Source organism: Populus alba, chromosome 6 (assembly GCF_005239225.2).
Source record: "Populus alba chromosome 6, ASM523922v2, whole genome shotgun sequence".
Taxonomy (NCBI): domain Eukaryota; kingdom Viridiplantae; phylum Streptophyta; class Magnoliopsida; order Malpighiales; family Salicaceae; genus Populus; species Populus alba.
The window spans coordinates 21,129,645-21,145,710 of NC_133289.1; the positions used below are offsets into that span (position 1 = coordinate 21,129,645).

Consider the following 16,066-nt stretch of genomic DNA (forward strand, 5'->3'; position numbering starts at 1 on the left):
AAATGCAAATTATGGTCGCAATGCTAGTTAAGAAGTGTTTAAAACTGATGTAACAAAACAACCCATGAGGAATAGAAGTGGAACATTTTAAATGCAAATTATGTTTGCATGCAATCTTATAATCTTTACCTTTTTTTTTTAGCTTCTCAAGAAGAACTGCTGTGGTGAATATAAAATTGCATTCCAGTATTTCTCCAATGCCTTTTTTTTTTTTTAAAGTTTTAATTATGGAACAAGAAGCGGCCAAGGAAGTTTTGCCGAAGGAGGCAACATTATAATCTGATACCGTGGGCTTGGAGAACAGCTTCGATTGGTCACCGGATCTTTTTCGAGTAATTAAGTTTTTGAGCCTTTTGAGGCTTTGATGGATGAATTTTTGTTGGAGCAAGCGATACACGTGGAAGCAAGTCGAGGCCGAAAAAGTCCTTCAGAGTGTACAATAATAGTTCGCTGGGCTTTGATTCGATGCAAGCAGCCATGCAGCATAGAGAATCTGTCCAGGGCCCAAAATGAAAATTATATAAAATAGAAAAGTAAGGGAAATAACATATGGCAAGAGTATAGTGGTCAATGCAAGACACTGTATCACCTTCACTGCACAGTATTTCCAGCAGATCAACAAATAATAGTCCTGGCCGATACAAAACCCTACCCTCTCCTTTTCTATCTCGCTCTCTCCCTCTCCCTCTCTCCCTCTCCCATCACGAATAGTAGAAAATTTGAGGTATTGGAATTAATCTTAAGAAATTAATGTATTGTCCTATTAAATATTGCGTTTGATTTGACACAAAGATCTGATTTTATGACATTTAGGAAAGGAATGGCATCGAAGCTAGTGCAGTTGCAATCCAAGGCCGCTCAAGCCTCGCAGTTGGTGGCAAAGCATGGTGGTTCTTATTACAGGCAGTTGCTAGAGCAAAACAAGCAATACATCCAGGACCCACCCACTGCTGAGAAATGTAATCTTTTGTCAAAGCAATTGCTTTACACACGTCTCGCCAGGTTGGTTTTCTTTGTTGAATTGTTTAATTCAATTGAATAGTGCTAATTCTTTGGCTGTGTTTTATAGATTTCGCAATGGCAACAACAATAACATGGACTTTTTGTATTTTTATTTTTATTTCGTATTAGGCAGTTTAATGGTTAGATTTTGGTTCAAATAACCGGGCTCAATTGGCTGCTTAAGATTTTATTTGGGTTGTTTATGTTGCACTCGAGTTCTGAATTTAGGCTGCCTGGGAGGGATTAATGTCATAATATAAGTAGTTGATTGCCATAGAATATTTTAGTCTATATAAGTTTTGGATATCACGTTGGGACGGGTCATTTGTATGCCCTTTTTATGCTTGAACTGCCTCATAAGGCCAACTAATTGTAATTGCAACCGAGAAAGAATTCCATTGTTTAGTGGGTCAAGTCTGTTGCCAGTGTTCTTGTTTTTTGTTTACCTTTTCATTCTATAACAGTCTAGCAAGTCTGTAATGGGGATATTTCATCCTTTCTAGTTGGAATTCGACCTGGTTTCTCATTATTAGCTTCCCTGATTCTATATGGATTCATTTTGAAGGGACTAGTTAACTAACTAAGAACTTTACAGTGTACACCTGTAAAGACTTTGTCTTTGACAATTCACATTTTTTAGATTTGAAACGATGGAGTTGAGTGGTCCATTGTCGAGTAGATGGTGGCAGATTGTTTAAGGTTAGAAGCATTAGTGATATCTCTATCTCCTGCTAATTCTTGAAATGTGGAGATTTATTAGTCATGCCATTTAGTCAAGAACTGCTGTTAAACCAAATGGTGTTGCATTGGAGATGAATCTTGAAAGAGTTGATGGAAGGTTGAACCTGCTGGTGATTTGTACGATCAAAATAGAACAGTTTGATATCGTGAAATCAACCATTGAATGGAGAAGCGGACATTTTTCTAACCTTCAACTCTTTCGGCAAGGGGTTGCACACATTTTCAATTTTTCTTGCAGGATGGTCGTGTAATTGTGTCTCATCTATTGCCAATTAGGTTATATCTGTTGTCTGGCTGGTACTCATGCACTGTTGTGTTTGATTTGTGCTTTTATTATTTCTAGATTTAATTGATACATGACTGAAGAGTTTTAGTGCAATATGGAATGTAAAACAATGCTTATTCGTTTTACTCCTCTCATATTAATGTGTTATTTAATATCTGTACTGATGTTCCTAGTGCAGAAAGTGAGATCGGGAATCGCTAAGATAATATTATTCTGTATCTTTCATTCTTCCTTGTCTTTCATTTATGCTCTAAACACTGAACAAAATACCATGAGAATTGTGACATATAATTTGAGTTTTTAGACAAGTAAATAGTGACTGACAGTCGATTCCATAAATAGTTCTTTGCAAATAATATATATGACCCTGAAAAAAAAATGTTTGGTAGTTTTTAACAGAAAATGTTCCATGAAAAGTAATCAAAATTGCTGCTGTATTTTAACAAGCAAAAACTACGTGTTCCTCTTCAAAAACATCTGTGTTTGCTTAGCTTCTTGCCAATTCTCAGACTATTTCTTGGACATTAATTTCAATATTTTTCATATTAATCCATTCATTTCGGTATGTGAAACAGTATTCCTGGGCGTTATGAAGCCTTCTGGAAGGAGCTTGATGCTGCTAAGCAGCTGTGGAAAAACAGGAAGGAATTGAAGGTTGAGGATGCTGGCATTGCTGCTCTGTTTGGGCTGGAGTGCTTCGCATGGTTTTGTGCGGGTGAGATTGTTGGTCGAGGGTTTACATTTACTGGCTACTATGTCTAAGTGCTGCAAGAAGAAGAATGTGCCCTTGGAGTTGAAGTGATAAATCTTGAAAATTCTTGTTCCTCCATCTAGTTGTCAATTGGCCAAGTATGCATACTAAATTTGCCATCCTGCAAAAAAACTGAGATAGGAAACTCATTTCAGCTATGATTTTCCTTTTTCTTGCATTTTCCCATGGATCGAGACCTGTCACTTGATCATCTTAGCTTGTGGTGCAATATCTTTTGAGCATTTTTTTTTCTTCCAAAAAAATAAAGATTAAAGGAGAATGGGGAGGGGATAACCCTAAATCCTCCAACATATACTTGGAAATTACATAACCATGGTTTCAGGATTAGTGCCATATACTGGAAAAAGCAGTTTTGGTCAAAACTGAGCTATGTGGTTGGCTTTCTCTGCCAACCGATTTATAACAATCGTCACCAGTACCTGAAGCTCATATAATATACGAGCTTCCAAACTGTCATCACCCCCCTTATTTTTTTCACCTTTAATTGTTGAACCTTCTTCACCACTAGTACTTCTAGATAATGCATTTGCTACAAAATTCTTTTTACCTCTTTCCTGTATAAAATTTGATGCGTGAATCCTGTTAGTTTAGCTAACTAGTTTTTTTATGTATTGGAGTATGAATCTTTTGTTATAAAATATGTTTTAAACTCCCACGATTAATATGGTTATATACACCTTTTTATAAATTGATAATCCTAAACATCTTGTACTTAATGCCTTCCTAAATAAGGTTAATGGCCTCCCTTCAAATTATTGCGAATCCATGGAACAAAAAATTTGTTCTTAAGCTAAGTCTATAGTCAACACATAATCTTTCTAGTGTTGTTTTTCTTTTTAACCACCAATAATGGAGAAACAAATGTGTTGCAACTATCTCGAATAATTTCATTTTATAACATCTATTTTACAAACTTCTCTATCTTTTTTTTTTTTACACATAAAAAAGTTTTTGTATGGCTTGATATTAATTGTTTTATCTCCCGATAACAAGGGTGCCTTGTGATTTAAGTTTTGGTTTTGCACTTAAATTCATACCTTTCAAACAATGCCTTTACTTCTGAATTTTACAATCCCTTTCCTGGCGCTTCAGAGGCTTCTATGGGGAAGAAAAAATTGTCCTTTAAAACCATACAATACTTATTTTAAACTCTATCTTGGCTGTTGTGATCATTTACAACCTTGTTTTTTCCACAATAATTTTCAACTTAATTATTCTGTCATTTTTCTTGAATGACAAATTTATTTTAATGAAATCAAATATAATTAGTAAATAAATTCTCAATCAATATTTTCCAAGCACCACAATACTCTTATCAAGATCAAATTATGCTATTTTGTCAAAAAAAAAAAAAAAAATTTCTTATATATTAATTCACTGTTTATTTTAATTTTATGTGTTAATCGTCAAATTTGTCCAATGTTCAAAACCTGATCGTGTCAGGTTCGGGTATAGATAGTATCCGTGAATATCCGTTGACATGTACAAGTGCCGACCCAAACACAGAACTTATAGAACCCTACTAAACTCTATTTCCTGCTTGCTCTCTGTCTCATCACCAACAGAAGAGATAGAGAGAGAGAGAGAGAGAGGTATGAAACTTAGCGCTCTATAATCTGCAATGATTTTCTTTAATCCTTTCATTTCATTTTGATTTTGTATTCCTCGCTCAAATCAAATTAAATCAAATCTTGCTCTTAGATATTCCTGCTCGGTTTTGACTCATTTGGTTTTCTCATCTAATTACGGGCTGGTTTCTGATTCGAAACCCTAAGCTTAATGTAATCATTCAAAATTAATTGTTCTTTTGATTTTGTCGAGGCAAGATCTGAATTTGATGGTGTTCTACGTTTTATTTTGGACTGGGTTAGGTAATTCATAATGGCTTCAAAGCTAGTTCAGTTGCAATCGAAGGCTTGTCAGGCCTCAAAGTTTGTGTCTAAGCATGGCGGTGCATATTACAAGCAGTTGTTAGAACAGAACAAGCAATATATCCAGGATCCACCCACTGTTGAGAAATGCAATCTTTTGTCCAAGCAATTGCTTTACACTCGCCTCGCCAGGTTCGTCTTTCTTTCTCCATTTCATTTTACTTTTACGAAGCTTCATTGTTTTTTTTTTTTTTTTTAATTATGGTATTTGTAGCTTTTAGTATTTGTTTCTCTTATTTTGAGTAATATGGACTCTCTTCTTAAAGACCAACCTTGTAAATGTCGTCAATTGCTATGTTACCCAAGTGTTGCAGATGCGGATGAAATTCAGAATTATGAGGAATCTTGTATTGTGTGTCTATTTAAGCTTAATTGTGAAATTTGGGATCAGATGATCTGTCTGATCTTAACCAGCTAGCCCGGATCTGTTTTGGCTTGTTTGATTTGCATTTTAGTCCTAAATTAAACTGATGTATGGAATCAAGTAATATAACAACGCGATGTAGATTTTTTAGCCTATGAAACAGTATTGAACTAGCTCGATTTGTAAACATGTTAGATGGATCATATGTTATGTCTTTTGTGCACCACATTTATGTGTGTCCATGTGAACTGGGTGGATTGTACTAGTTAGCCAACTAATGATTGTAGGCACCAAAAAAGGATTAGACAGAAGTGTAGTGACATTGGATGAAAAGCGCGAAAGATAGCTACAATTAGCTAACACAGCCAAAGGCTGTCTGGGTTGAACAACCAGAAAACAGAACAAACCTCTTATAAAATTATCAAGATATCAAAGTTGTTTCTTAGTACAATAGTAGTAGCCCTTAAATACTAGCAAAATCCTAAATAAAAGAAACCCTAGCCCTTAAAAATAACTAAATCTTAGCCGTCCAAACTGCCAAAATAAAAAATATGTAAATAAACTATACTGTTTTAGCTCCTGCATCATGTAGTGTCATTTGACTCATTTCTCATTCAGGGAGGGCTTTCCTGCTGCTAAAAGAATGCATTTTTTAGGGGAGTGAACTGGCTAACTTTATGGGTTACTTTGAAAAGAATATGCTTTTAAGAACTCACTTATTTGGACTTAAATGTTCAAATTGAGTTGTCCATTTTAAATAATTGGCTATCAGCTTGTTGAAGGTAAAAAGGCATTATTGATAATACTATGAGCTGTTGATCCTTGAAATGTGAAACTTTACATGCATGGTCAAGAATTGCTGTTGAATTAGTAAACGATGATTATTAGAAATTAATCTTTCAAGTGCTGATGGAATCGAAGTTTTAGAAAGGAAAATTGTTGATAATACTATGCGCCGCTGATCCTTGAAATGTGAGAATTTATGTGCACTAGTCAAGAAATGCTGTTGAACTACTAAATGATGATGCATTGGAAATTAATCTTTCAAGAGTTCATTGAATCAAAGTTTACGTAAGGAAATCGACTATAAATGGAGAATTGAACACACTTTTCAAAACTACTATTTCCAGCTAGAAAATTGCATGCGTCCCTTGTTTTCTTCTAGGAAGGTTATGTAATTTTGTGCTGTATATACTGTCAATTAGTGTTTTTTCAAAAAAAATACAGCTAGTCCCTATTATGTATTATTGTTGTTTGATGGCATCATATTAGTTGATCTTGTTGATGAACCAGAATAGCAGTGCATACATGTTTTCTTTCTCCTCTCATATTCATGTCTTCTATAACTTCGATTCTCCCTCATCTGGAAGGCTTAGGTGACATCATTAATGTTTTGGATACCGAACAGGTTAAATCTCACGGGTATTTTTGGCATATGATTTGATTTTTAGGAACAAGAAATACTGTAGAGATGCTGGGGATAGATTCCATAAAGGTGCCTGCAAGCTGTATACTTGAAACAGGATAAAAATAACCTGAACATGTGGTGATTTTGAACAGCACATGTTCCTTAAGTATTCAAATCAGTGTTGCATTGTGAAGCAAGAAAAAAAAACATATTTCCTTATAAAAAAATATTTGAGCGTGCATTTACTGAAGTAGCATTTTTCTAGTGAATGTATAGACAATTTCTTGTATGCAAAAATGAGGGAGGCACTATTACTTTAACAGTTAATGCACTTTGTGTTTAGACTTTTATTTCACATATTAATCCATTCATTTGGGTATGTGAAACAGCATTCCTGTGCGTTATGAAGCATTTTGGAAGGAGCTTGATTATGCTAAGCACCTTTGGAAACACAGGCAGGAGTTGAAGGTTGAGGATGCTGGCATTGCTGCTCTGTTTGGGCTGGAGTGTTTTGCATGGTACTGTGCTGGTGAGATTGTTGGTCGAGGGTTTACATTCACTGGCTACTATGTCTAAGTTCTGCAACAAGACAACACACGTCCGAAGTTGAACCAACCGATAAAGCTTGAGATTTCTGTTTTTCCCGTTCATCTTGTTTGCAATTGACCATTGCATATATACTAAATTTGCTATCCTTCATAAAAATTGAAAAACTAGGCCAGGAAAACTCGTTTACGTCACATTTTTCCTTGCATTTTCGCTTATGCCATGCGGCTGTCCTTCAGGCTCTATTCCTTTTGCTCAGAATAACATGTCTCTGAAAAAAAAAACTACAAGGAAAACATTTTTCTTGAAGGTGAGTTATTTTCTAGCATTTGAATGTGTTAATGCAAATATCATGTATTCTTATGATACCATATCCCAGTATTTGTTTGAGTACGGGGGATGACACTGACTTAGGCCTGTGCATGACTTCCATGTTGAATCTGAAAATTTACAGTGGCGGCTCGGGATTTGTACCACCTACTGTACAAAGCTGTGATTTACTGGTCAAAACTTTAGCACCCGGAAAGATTGATATATGTTCAGGGATGACTGTTACTCCTTTTCACTTAAATTATCCGTGGCCGACCCATCCTGTATAACTTGTTTAACATCATTCGTTTCTGGCTAAAGCAATTGAAGCGATTGAATTGTTTTTGTGGCATTTTGTGCTGTTCTGTGTGAACGCTTTTGCAGGTGGTACTAATTTTTTTATTTTTAAAAATTTATTTTTAATATAAATACATTAAAATATTTTAAAAGCACACACAAAAAAAAATCTAGAGTAAAAAAAAAATAATTAAAAAAAACATTTTCACACTGCAAAGGCAAACACAATCATAATATGTTGGTCCGCTGTAGAGGAAGCTCAGCAGTCGCAGCGATGCAACTCCAAGCACTAAAGCAAGCATGCCTTTTCAAGTTCAAACATAAATGACCATAATTGCCTTCCTCTCATATTCAAGTTCTGTAATTGCTCACCCATATTAATAATAAAAATAAAAAAAAAAGTTCCAACATAACTGCGATAGAGAAATAAGAGACGGGTGGCTACCCCGAAAAGAAAAAAGGGAGGAACAATAGGAGATGAATTACATTGAAGATTTTCGTATGTAACAAAGAATGCAAATCGAAGTAGTACATAGTTTTACACATGGTTCATCAAACAAAATAGTTTTTCCACTGATCGCCAATTATATAACCCTAATTGCAAAATTACATCTCAAAATCCTCATGGCTGCCTTGTATAGCATCAAAAACAGGACGGAGGGAGTAAGGGAATTGTGTGTAAGTTTATACTGCACCTATTATTTTCAATTAAGCAGCCTGTATTATAATTTTTTTTATTAGGCAGCCTGTATCAGATATCCCTGAACTCTCCACGTTTAAACGAGAAGGTTCCTGAATGCCGTAATCACTTTTGGGCACAAAAGCAAGACAAATGCTAAGACTGAACCAAAAATCATTTTAATAGCATAGCTCAAAAAGTCACGGTCAGATTCTTCAGAGGTGCTCCTTGTGGTTGAAATGGATTTAGCTGAAGGTAGGGCTTCTATCACTGCATCTGCCAAATCTGTGATGAAGGATGAAGTGCAACCCAGAGCAGGTACACGACCCCAATTCTCAATGCCAGATTCCAGAGCCAACTCCTTATATTCCATATCAATCTCTTCAAGTGTCTCTATGTGCTCACTGACAAAGCTGAGATTTTAAATCGGAGTTAACAAGAGATACCAATGTTAAATTTCTGATTTAGATTAAAATTGAGCAGGATCAGTTGTCCTGTCCGGTTAAAACATATTTCAACCTACCACACCACTAATAAAGGGAGAATGTTGTGTTGTAGGACAACTTTATTGAGAACAGTCTTCCAGGACTCGAAAAACAATAGCACTTAAAACACACACCAAGGCCTCTGGCCTCGACACAATATGTGCGCATCAATATTAGCTTGCGCAGTCAAATCCAAAATATCATCCATACAGCAGGTCCAGAGGTCCCTACTTTAAAATAATTTCATATAACATACAGGAATAATTCATGTCCATAGATGCATGAAACATCCAAAAAGATCAGCATGCTGCATGTTTTACCATCATGCATTTTGGTATCATAAATTCTTCAAAGTAGCGGATTGATGGAAACTCATACTTGCATAATTGGACTCCAAAACATTCATGGATTAGTCAATTATCTTTCTTTTCAAATACAAACAAAATGACTCTTATCTTCAGAGTGAAGCCTTCACAATGATTGTACTGCAGTATATTAACAAGTAAAACATCGTGAAAGAAGTTACTGGATCAATATATTCATGGTTTATGGCACTGACCAAACAAACTGCTAAAGTTGGCTAAGTAAATATTACTTGGATCAATATATGGAATGCACAAACGTACTGAAAGAAGCTTGAATAACACCAATTAACTGCACGAAAAAGGAAAATGCAAGTTGCATACCTTACTGGTACAGCTAGAAGACTTTTGACACCTTTCCGACCAAGCTCAACAAGAACTTCATCAGTGTAGGGCTTCAGCCATTGCACAGGTCCAACTCGGCTCTGGTCAGGGAAAAAAAATCAAAGGAATGATAGGTCATATTGCAAGATCTTAGCAATAACAAAACATAAAAGTAGGCAAAACCTAATGATGGGAAATAAGAAAATGAATGCTTCAGTAAAATAGACAGCAGCCAGGGTAGCAAGCGCAATACTGTATGGTAAACCTCATTAAATTAGATTATAACCAACCTGGTAAGCAAGAGCATGATCATTGTAAGATCCTCTAGCTTTCAACTCTTGCATTATTAAGTAGATGCACTCTTCCATTTGATCTTTGTATGGGTCTCCTGCATCCTCCACATAAGTCAATGGCACTCCATGGGCACTGAAGAATATCATGACCTAAGATCCCATATAAAATTAGAATAGCCAGGGGACAGCAATCTAAAAAAATATCAGTTTTGTGCCTCACAAAATTATGCATAATATTCAATAATTGAACTCACCTCTTCAGGTTTAGCAAATTTTTGCAGCTCTTCACCAATCAAGTCAGCCATAGACTTGATATAACCTTCTCGTTGATACCAGGACTGTATAATGGCAACTGGAAGCCTTGATAGATATGCATCTTCACTGAAAGTTCACTCACATCCAGAGAGGTTAAAGTTAAGCAATATTTTCAATGTTCTGCAAAAAGAAGGAAAGAAAATTGACACGGATATAACACCTAAATATATTCTGGAGAACACGGAGGCTTGACCCAGTTGTGGAGATCGAGAACTGTGGATAAAGTGGCAGCACTACAAGCTTCGTTATCTTGTCCTTCTTGATCTGCCAAATAAAACAAGTACGATTGATCAAGTAAATGTTATTAGGAGATTCACAACGAACTTTAAAGGATAAATAAATTGAATACAAAAGTTGGAGTCTCACCTGATGAATTGCTTCCTCAGTGAATGGGTACCAATACCTCATTCCAACGTAGACATTTGCAGTCAAACCCTTTGCTTTCAAAGCCATTTTGATTGCATCAGCCTGCAACAATTTTCTCAAAAGTCTAAATGTATTTGCCTTCAGGAAGAAGCAGCGGTACACATAAAACTGATATAAGGAAAGAAAGCAGAACGTAAAAACTGAAACATGGTTTTCTCAAGGAAAAACTCTAAAACCACAAGCAAAGATCACCCAAAGAAGAAGCCAGGAATCTTAATTCTTAAAAGGGCAAGCATTCTACCTGCTCATCCGTTATTTTACGCAAAGGCGAGCCCCCTCCAATAGAAGCATACCCTTCTTTACTTTTAGGAGCTCGAAGCACAGAAATTAACTTTGCCAAAGGTTTCTGAAGAAATTGAAACAGCCTGGGAAGTCTTATAATATCCTGCATTATAATAACATTACTACTGTCAGATCAACACCAAACCCTAAACTACGAATGTTGTCTAAAATAAAGAATCGACGAACAAGCGACATACTGGATCAGCAAACAAATTGAACAAAAACGGCTGGACATCATTAAGCGTTTCGGGCCCTCCAAGATTCAAAAGAAGCACGCCAACCTTGTCTTCTGTCACATGCAAATGAGAATCAACAAAACCTTCACAAAATGCGCCTACTCCAACTACAGAGGCAGCGCAGAATGCTTGCCCAACCGGATTTCTCTTCATAACCGGACCAGACAAGTATGATCTCCCGCTAGCTGTCATTCCCTTATTAGCCGAACTAGAACTCGAAACCACTAACGATTCTCGAGAATAAAGTTTATCCGGCTGCTGAAATTCCTCGGACAAGTGCCTAGCCACTGAAACCACAGATCTAGCACGCGGGCACGACCTGCAAATTAACCAACAATATCGATAATAATTAAGATCAATTGAGTAAAATTAGCCGACATGATCCAGACAATCATGAATTATCAATCAAGTAAAAATAAAATCTATCAAGAAAAAATGCAAATAAAAACCCGAATTACGTTGAGAAATTACGATTGGAAGCAGAGAGCTTCGTCTGGGGAAGCGCACCACAGAACGACGTGGCATCCATGGCTTCAATTTGAAGAATAGCGATAAGGAAAAGAGTAGCTAAGACGAAGAAGAAAAGGAGAAGAGAAGGGAGGTTGGGACGTGCGAATGGAGTTTTCGGTGTCTTTATAAAATAAAATAAGGGAAAAAGTCAAAGAGGAAAGCAAATGGCTTTGGTATTTAGGTGGGTTTCCAGGATGCTGGGGTTTGACTGTTATCTCTCCCTTTCACACCTCTTTCTTTTTCTCTTTGGTTTTCATTTAAGTTTATAACTTTTTAGAGCGATGTAAATTTTTATTTTAGATGAATGTTTTGTTTTAAAAAGTATTAAATTATTATTTTTTTTAATCATTTATATACTATATATCAAAAAATAAAAAAATATTTTAATATATTTTAAAAAATACTCCGCATCAGATACCAAATATAGTATTTAAAATTTTATTTAATTTATTTATCATATTAATATGAAAAATACATTATTAAAAGAATCTAATTTTAACTGAGAGTAAATTAACTCGGGACTGTAGGTCATTGATGATTATTGATGCTATTTTTTTTTTTTTATCAGGATGTATGAAATTAAATTCTTTTTTTTTTCTAGATAATTTTAAAGATTTATTTTCAACATCTGTTTACGTAAAAAATTTAAAAGAAAAACATATTATTATTGCATGGATGTCATTTTGACACGACTGGAAAATCAGAGTACCAACCAGAATTTGTCGTCTTCTTAACTCGGTGGCAGTCAAAGAGGGTAGGTTTGATTTTCAAGTAGCTGAGAAAAGAAGGTGCACGAATCCGCGTCGTTTTGGTGGAATAAGTTTTGAATCTTTCTTTCTTTGGTGTTCCTTAATTTACCCTTCGTTTAAAAGTTAATCTGGATGAAAACCCTGTCTAAGATGGTACTTTCATAACCTGCTTTAGTTTAGGGTTTTTGTGAACCACTATATAAGCTTAACTCCATAACTACATCCTGCGTAGTTTTTCGGCAACAGCAACACAACTCTGTTTATCTTTCTATAGAATTGCCGCTTGTTTCATGGTAGCAAGATCTTTCTTGCTGTGTCTCGATTGGTTAAAGCTGTGATTTTATTTCTAGTAAAACAATGTTTTTATATGCAAGAATGAATTTGATTGCGTTAAGGTGTGGATTGGCTCTATAACAGAGTCAGCAGCAGGCGCCGATCCATGGCGACCTGACTGCCGCTTAGAGCCAAAATTCAGCTATGGCCGGATGAAGATACCTTGAAACTCATCGTTGTTTCTTGACACAATAATCCGGTTACATCTCTATTCACCACTGTCTTTCTCTTCCATTTTTTTTGCAAAAATGGCGGCGCCCAGTCAGACACGGGTGATTATTGGTTTTATTTACTGCCAAATCACCTTTTGCATGGTGCCCAAATTGAGCTGCTTTCACGATTGGAGGGAGTCATTACTTGATCATGGCTTCCTTCAAATTCTAAGCAGCTAAATTCCTTTAACTGAGCTTCTTTTTAACCATTTCAAATAACTCAAAGCCCTTAAAAACATTTTTTTTTTAAATCTGGAAAATAATCCAATGGGTAAACCCACCAAATCAAGTGTGCTCATTCTGTTGAACATTGGAGAATGTCAGTTGAAATATAAATGTTTGTCATCAGTGTATCAATTCAGAAACCAAGCGTTTCTCATCAAATGGAGCATGCAAACATGGAAAGACTAAATATCCAATCCAGATCTGGAAGGTAGGGGTGAAGGAATGGATAAAAGGAAAGCCAGATCACCCGAGACTGTTAAGAGAAGATGAGGCAGGAAGTGTTTAAATTTTATGTTGATACTTCGGGTGTTTTTGGAGTTCCAACATGGTTACCAAGATTTCTAAATAATACCTTTGAAGTTAATTCACAAATGCACGACAGAAGCTAAATGTTAACAATCAGAGGGATATCTAAGATCCAACAAATCCACACTGGTAAGAGCCTGAAGGCGACTTAAAGAAAATTGGCTTGGTAACATCAAATTCTGTTCATCAAAATTCAGGTGTACATGAAAAGCTTGACAGCATAATCTGCTGTAACTAAAACTTAGAGCTCAAGAGGAGAGCTACAGACCTTTTGAAAAAATTGAAATCATAATAGCTCACCCTCGTAAGATAGCAGCTGCATTCACAAGTGAGAATCCATCAAAATAAAAAGGACAAGATAATATATCCTCTTTATTGTAATTGTTTTAGTCTATTTTGTTCTAATGCTGTATCCAAACGACTACCAATCCAGTTCTTTGCTAACTAACAATTTTCAGCATACAAGGTCAATAAAATCACAATTTAATGAGTGGTTGTTTTTGCATCACAACCTCCTTTTTAATATACGTTTTTCGCTGTGTAAAAGTTAACATAATTATCTCAGACCAAATTCAGTTCAATACTGAGACTGGTGTGGTAATTCAGAAATCAAGGATAAGCTTTTGGCACGATGATATTGCTGATCTAATTATTTATTAGACATCAAAACGATACTTGAACTTTCATTTCTACCAAACCAGAAATTTCATCTCTTTTAAGTAATGCATTAGTTTGCTAATGTATGCACCAATTGAAGTGTGCTTGAACTGTTGAACATGGGATGGGTTTTCAGCTGAGAAACCAACGGTTGTTCATGGGAGTGAAGCATGCCAACTTGCTGTAACAAAACAAAACTCCAATTCTAGGAAGGAACAAGTGAAGGAATGGATGAAAGGAAAGTAGAGCACACAACATAGGCAAGAGAAGATAAGTTGGAAGCGTCAACAAGGAGAAAACACAAAAGAGTCATATAGGCACAACATTTGGACATTTTTGGAGTGCAACATAGTTACCAAGATTTGTATTTAGCTTTCTTATTGTCTTCCCGTTTCAATCTGCAGCTGCAGGTGAAAAGTTCAGAACCCAATTGCCAATTACCAGACTGGAAATTCACAACGAACAAAAAGTCAAGCAGAGTCTATTTAGAAAATGGAAGTATAAGAATATTTGCATTTGATACGAAAGCATGCACAAGTATTATGCTCATCTAGTGAATCTGATTCTACCGGGGGCATTTTATACTCACACAGTGCCTTAAAGTTGATTCACAGAAGCAGGCATTATACTCGAACCAATCCTAAGATGATGCTGATAAATGGAACTCTCACCAAGTCACAATTGCAAATAGGCATGCATTAGTTGTTTCCATAAAATGACCAAGATCAGATTTGCAAGCAGCATGAATAATGGCTATCAGAAACCATGCATGGTGCTCCACTGAGTTCTCAATAGTCAATTCATCATAAAAGAACATGTACAGGAATTGCTAGTGGATCAAAATCAGAAGCATATCTAAGATATAACAAATCCACCCTGGCAAAAGAGTTATAAGAAAGCTGGCAAAATTGATTAAAATACCAAGTTTTAAACAACCAAAATTCCAGTGCAAGGGAAATTTTTTCACAGAATTTTCTGCAAACTAAAAATTCAGAATCACAAAACTACATTGATATCTCAATAAGTCCACTCTATCAAGGACGCAGCTAAACCCATCAGAAAGGATCATCAAAAGCAGCAATCACAATCAAATGGGCAAAGAGGGGTATCTCCACCACTGCTCTTGCTAAAACCCAATTCGTCTTCTGTATATATGTTCAGCCCATCTTCTGTTTTCTTCCGAGACCTACAAGGCGGATCTGTAAACCTTCCCTCTTCATCTTCTTTACTCTTCTTCTTCTTCTTCTTTGTCGTCAATTTTGGTTTCTCTTCCCCATTTACATTTGCCTTATCAAATTTCTTTTGTTCAGGTTTCTTCCTCTTCTTTCCAGAGAAAATTTCATCTATCTCATTACCTTCTTTCATTGGCGTTGAAGAGGGTTTTGCCTGCTCTACGTCTGCATTTTCTTGTTCTTGTATAGGTTTCTTTGAATAAATCTTTTTGGGCACATTCAATGGAGAAGGTTTTCCCTGCTCTATATCAGCATTTAGTTGTTTCTTTGAAGAACTCTTTTTGGGCATACTGAATCAAACTGAAAGTTTGATACCAGTTGTTTAACTAGAATCCAAGAAAAACAAGAGCACCAAGCATCAAACACCCAATTCAATTGCCAACAAAATGTACACTAATAATTCACAGATTACTCGTGTTTTAAAAGACCTACTGATATAAGTCAGCCAACTGGAGAATAGCAGAGGAACAAACAAATAATAGCTAAATACAATGGAACATCTAGCTCAAAATCAGTAAGCTGAATTCGCACATTTTCAGCCACAAAATGCAACAAATAGTTCAAAATTGAGAATTTCTTCGAATGCCATTTTCTTCATTATTCAGTAGCAGAAAAAAAATGATGATTTTCAATTGAAACTCAAGAACTTGTTTGATTTTTCGTTGTTTAGCACCCCAAAAAAAAGGTGTAAATTTATTTTTACAAATGTTTAATTATTTTTTAAAAAAAATTGTCAAATTAATCAAATTCGTTCTCAATAGCAAGAGATATTAATTTATCTGAG

The 16,066-nt window shown here is 35.7% G+C and overlaps 3 protein-coding genes across 5 annotated transcripts; 2 read left to right on the forward strand and 1 right to left on the reverse strand.

The window, feature by feature from the left end:
* The first annotated feature begins 538 nt into the window (after window positions 1-538).
* On the forward strand, window positions 539-2,958 carry LOC118030818 (uncharacterized). The gene is made up of 3 exons (XM_035035102.2): window positions 539-724; window positions 814-1,002; window positions 2,605-2,958. The coding sequence occupies exons 2-3, from the start codon at window positions 821-823 to the stop codon at window positions 2,789-2,791; spliced, it is 369 nt and encodes a 122-aa protein (XP_034890993.1). The 5' UTR covers window positions 539-724; window positions 814-820; the 3' UTR covers window positions 2,792-2,958.
* A 1,328-nt stretch (window positions 2,959-4,286) lies between these two features.
* LOC118030820 (uncharacterized) lies at window positions 4,287-7,421 on the forward strand. Of its 3 annotated transcripts, none has more exons than XM_073409721.1 (3): window positions 4,287-4,383; window positions 4,671-4,864; window positions 6,894-7,421. In XM_073409721.1, exons 2-3 carry the CDS (start codon window positions 4,683-4,685, stop codon window positions 7,078-7,080), a joined length of 369 nt encoding a protein of 122 aa, XP_073265822.1. In that variant the 5' UTR covers window positions 4,287-4,383; window positions 4,671-4,682; the 3' UTR covers window positions 7,081-7,421. The 3 variants fall into 3 exon arrangements, with proteins under 3 accessions (XP_073265822.1, XP_034890995.1, XP_034890999.1); XM_035035104.2 differs by having other exon boundaries at window positions 4,373-4,393; window positions 4,673-4,864; XM_035035108.2 differs by lacking the exon at window positions 4,287-4,383 and adding an exon at window positions 4,413-4,582 and having other exon boundaries at window positions 4,673-4,864.
* Window positions 7,422-8,116: 695 nt separating this feature from the next.
* LOC118030819 (ferrochelatase-2, chloroplastic) lies at window positions 8,117-11,725 on the reverse strand. Its single transcript, XM_035035103.2, has 9 exons — window positions 11,517-11,725; window positions 11,020-11,377; window positions 10,782-10,925; window positions 10,481-10,582; window positions 10,275-10,378; window positions 10,054-10,180; window positions 9,797-9,949; window positions 9,507-9,607; window positions 8,117-8,748 (listed from the first exon to the last, which is right to left on the reverse strand). The coding sequence occupies exons 1-9, from the start codon at window positions 11,585-11,587 to the stop codon at window positions 8,433-8,435; spliced, it is 1,476 nt and encodes a 491-aa protein (XP_034890994.1). The 5' UTR covers window positions 11,588-11,725; the 3' UTR covers window positions 8,117-8,432.
* Between the last annotated feature and the right edge of the window lie 4,341 nt (window positions 11,726-16,066).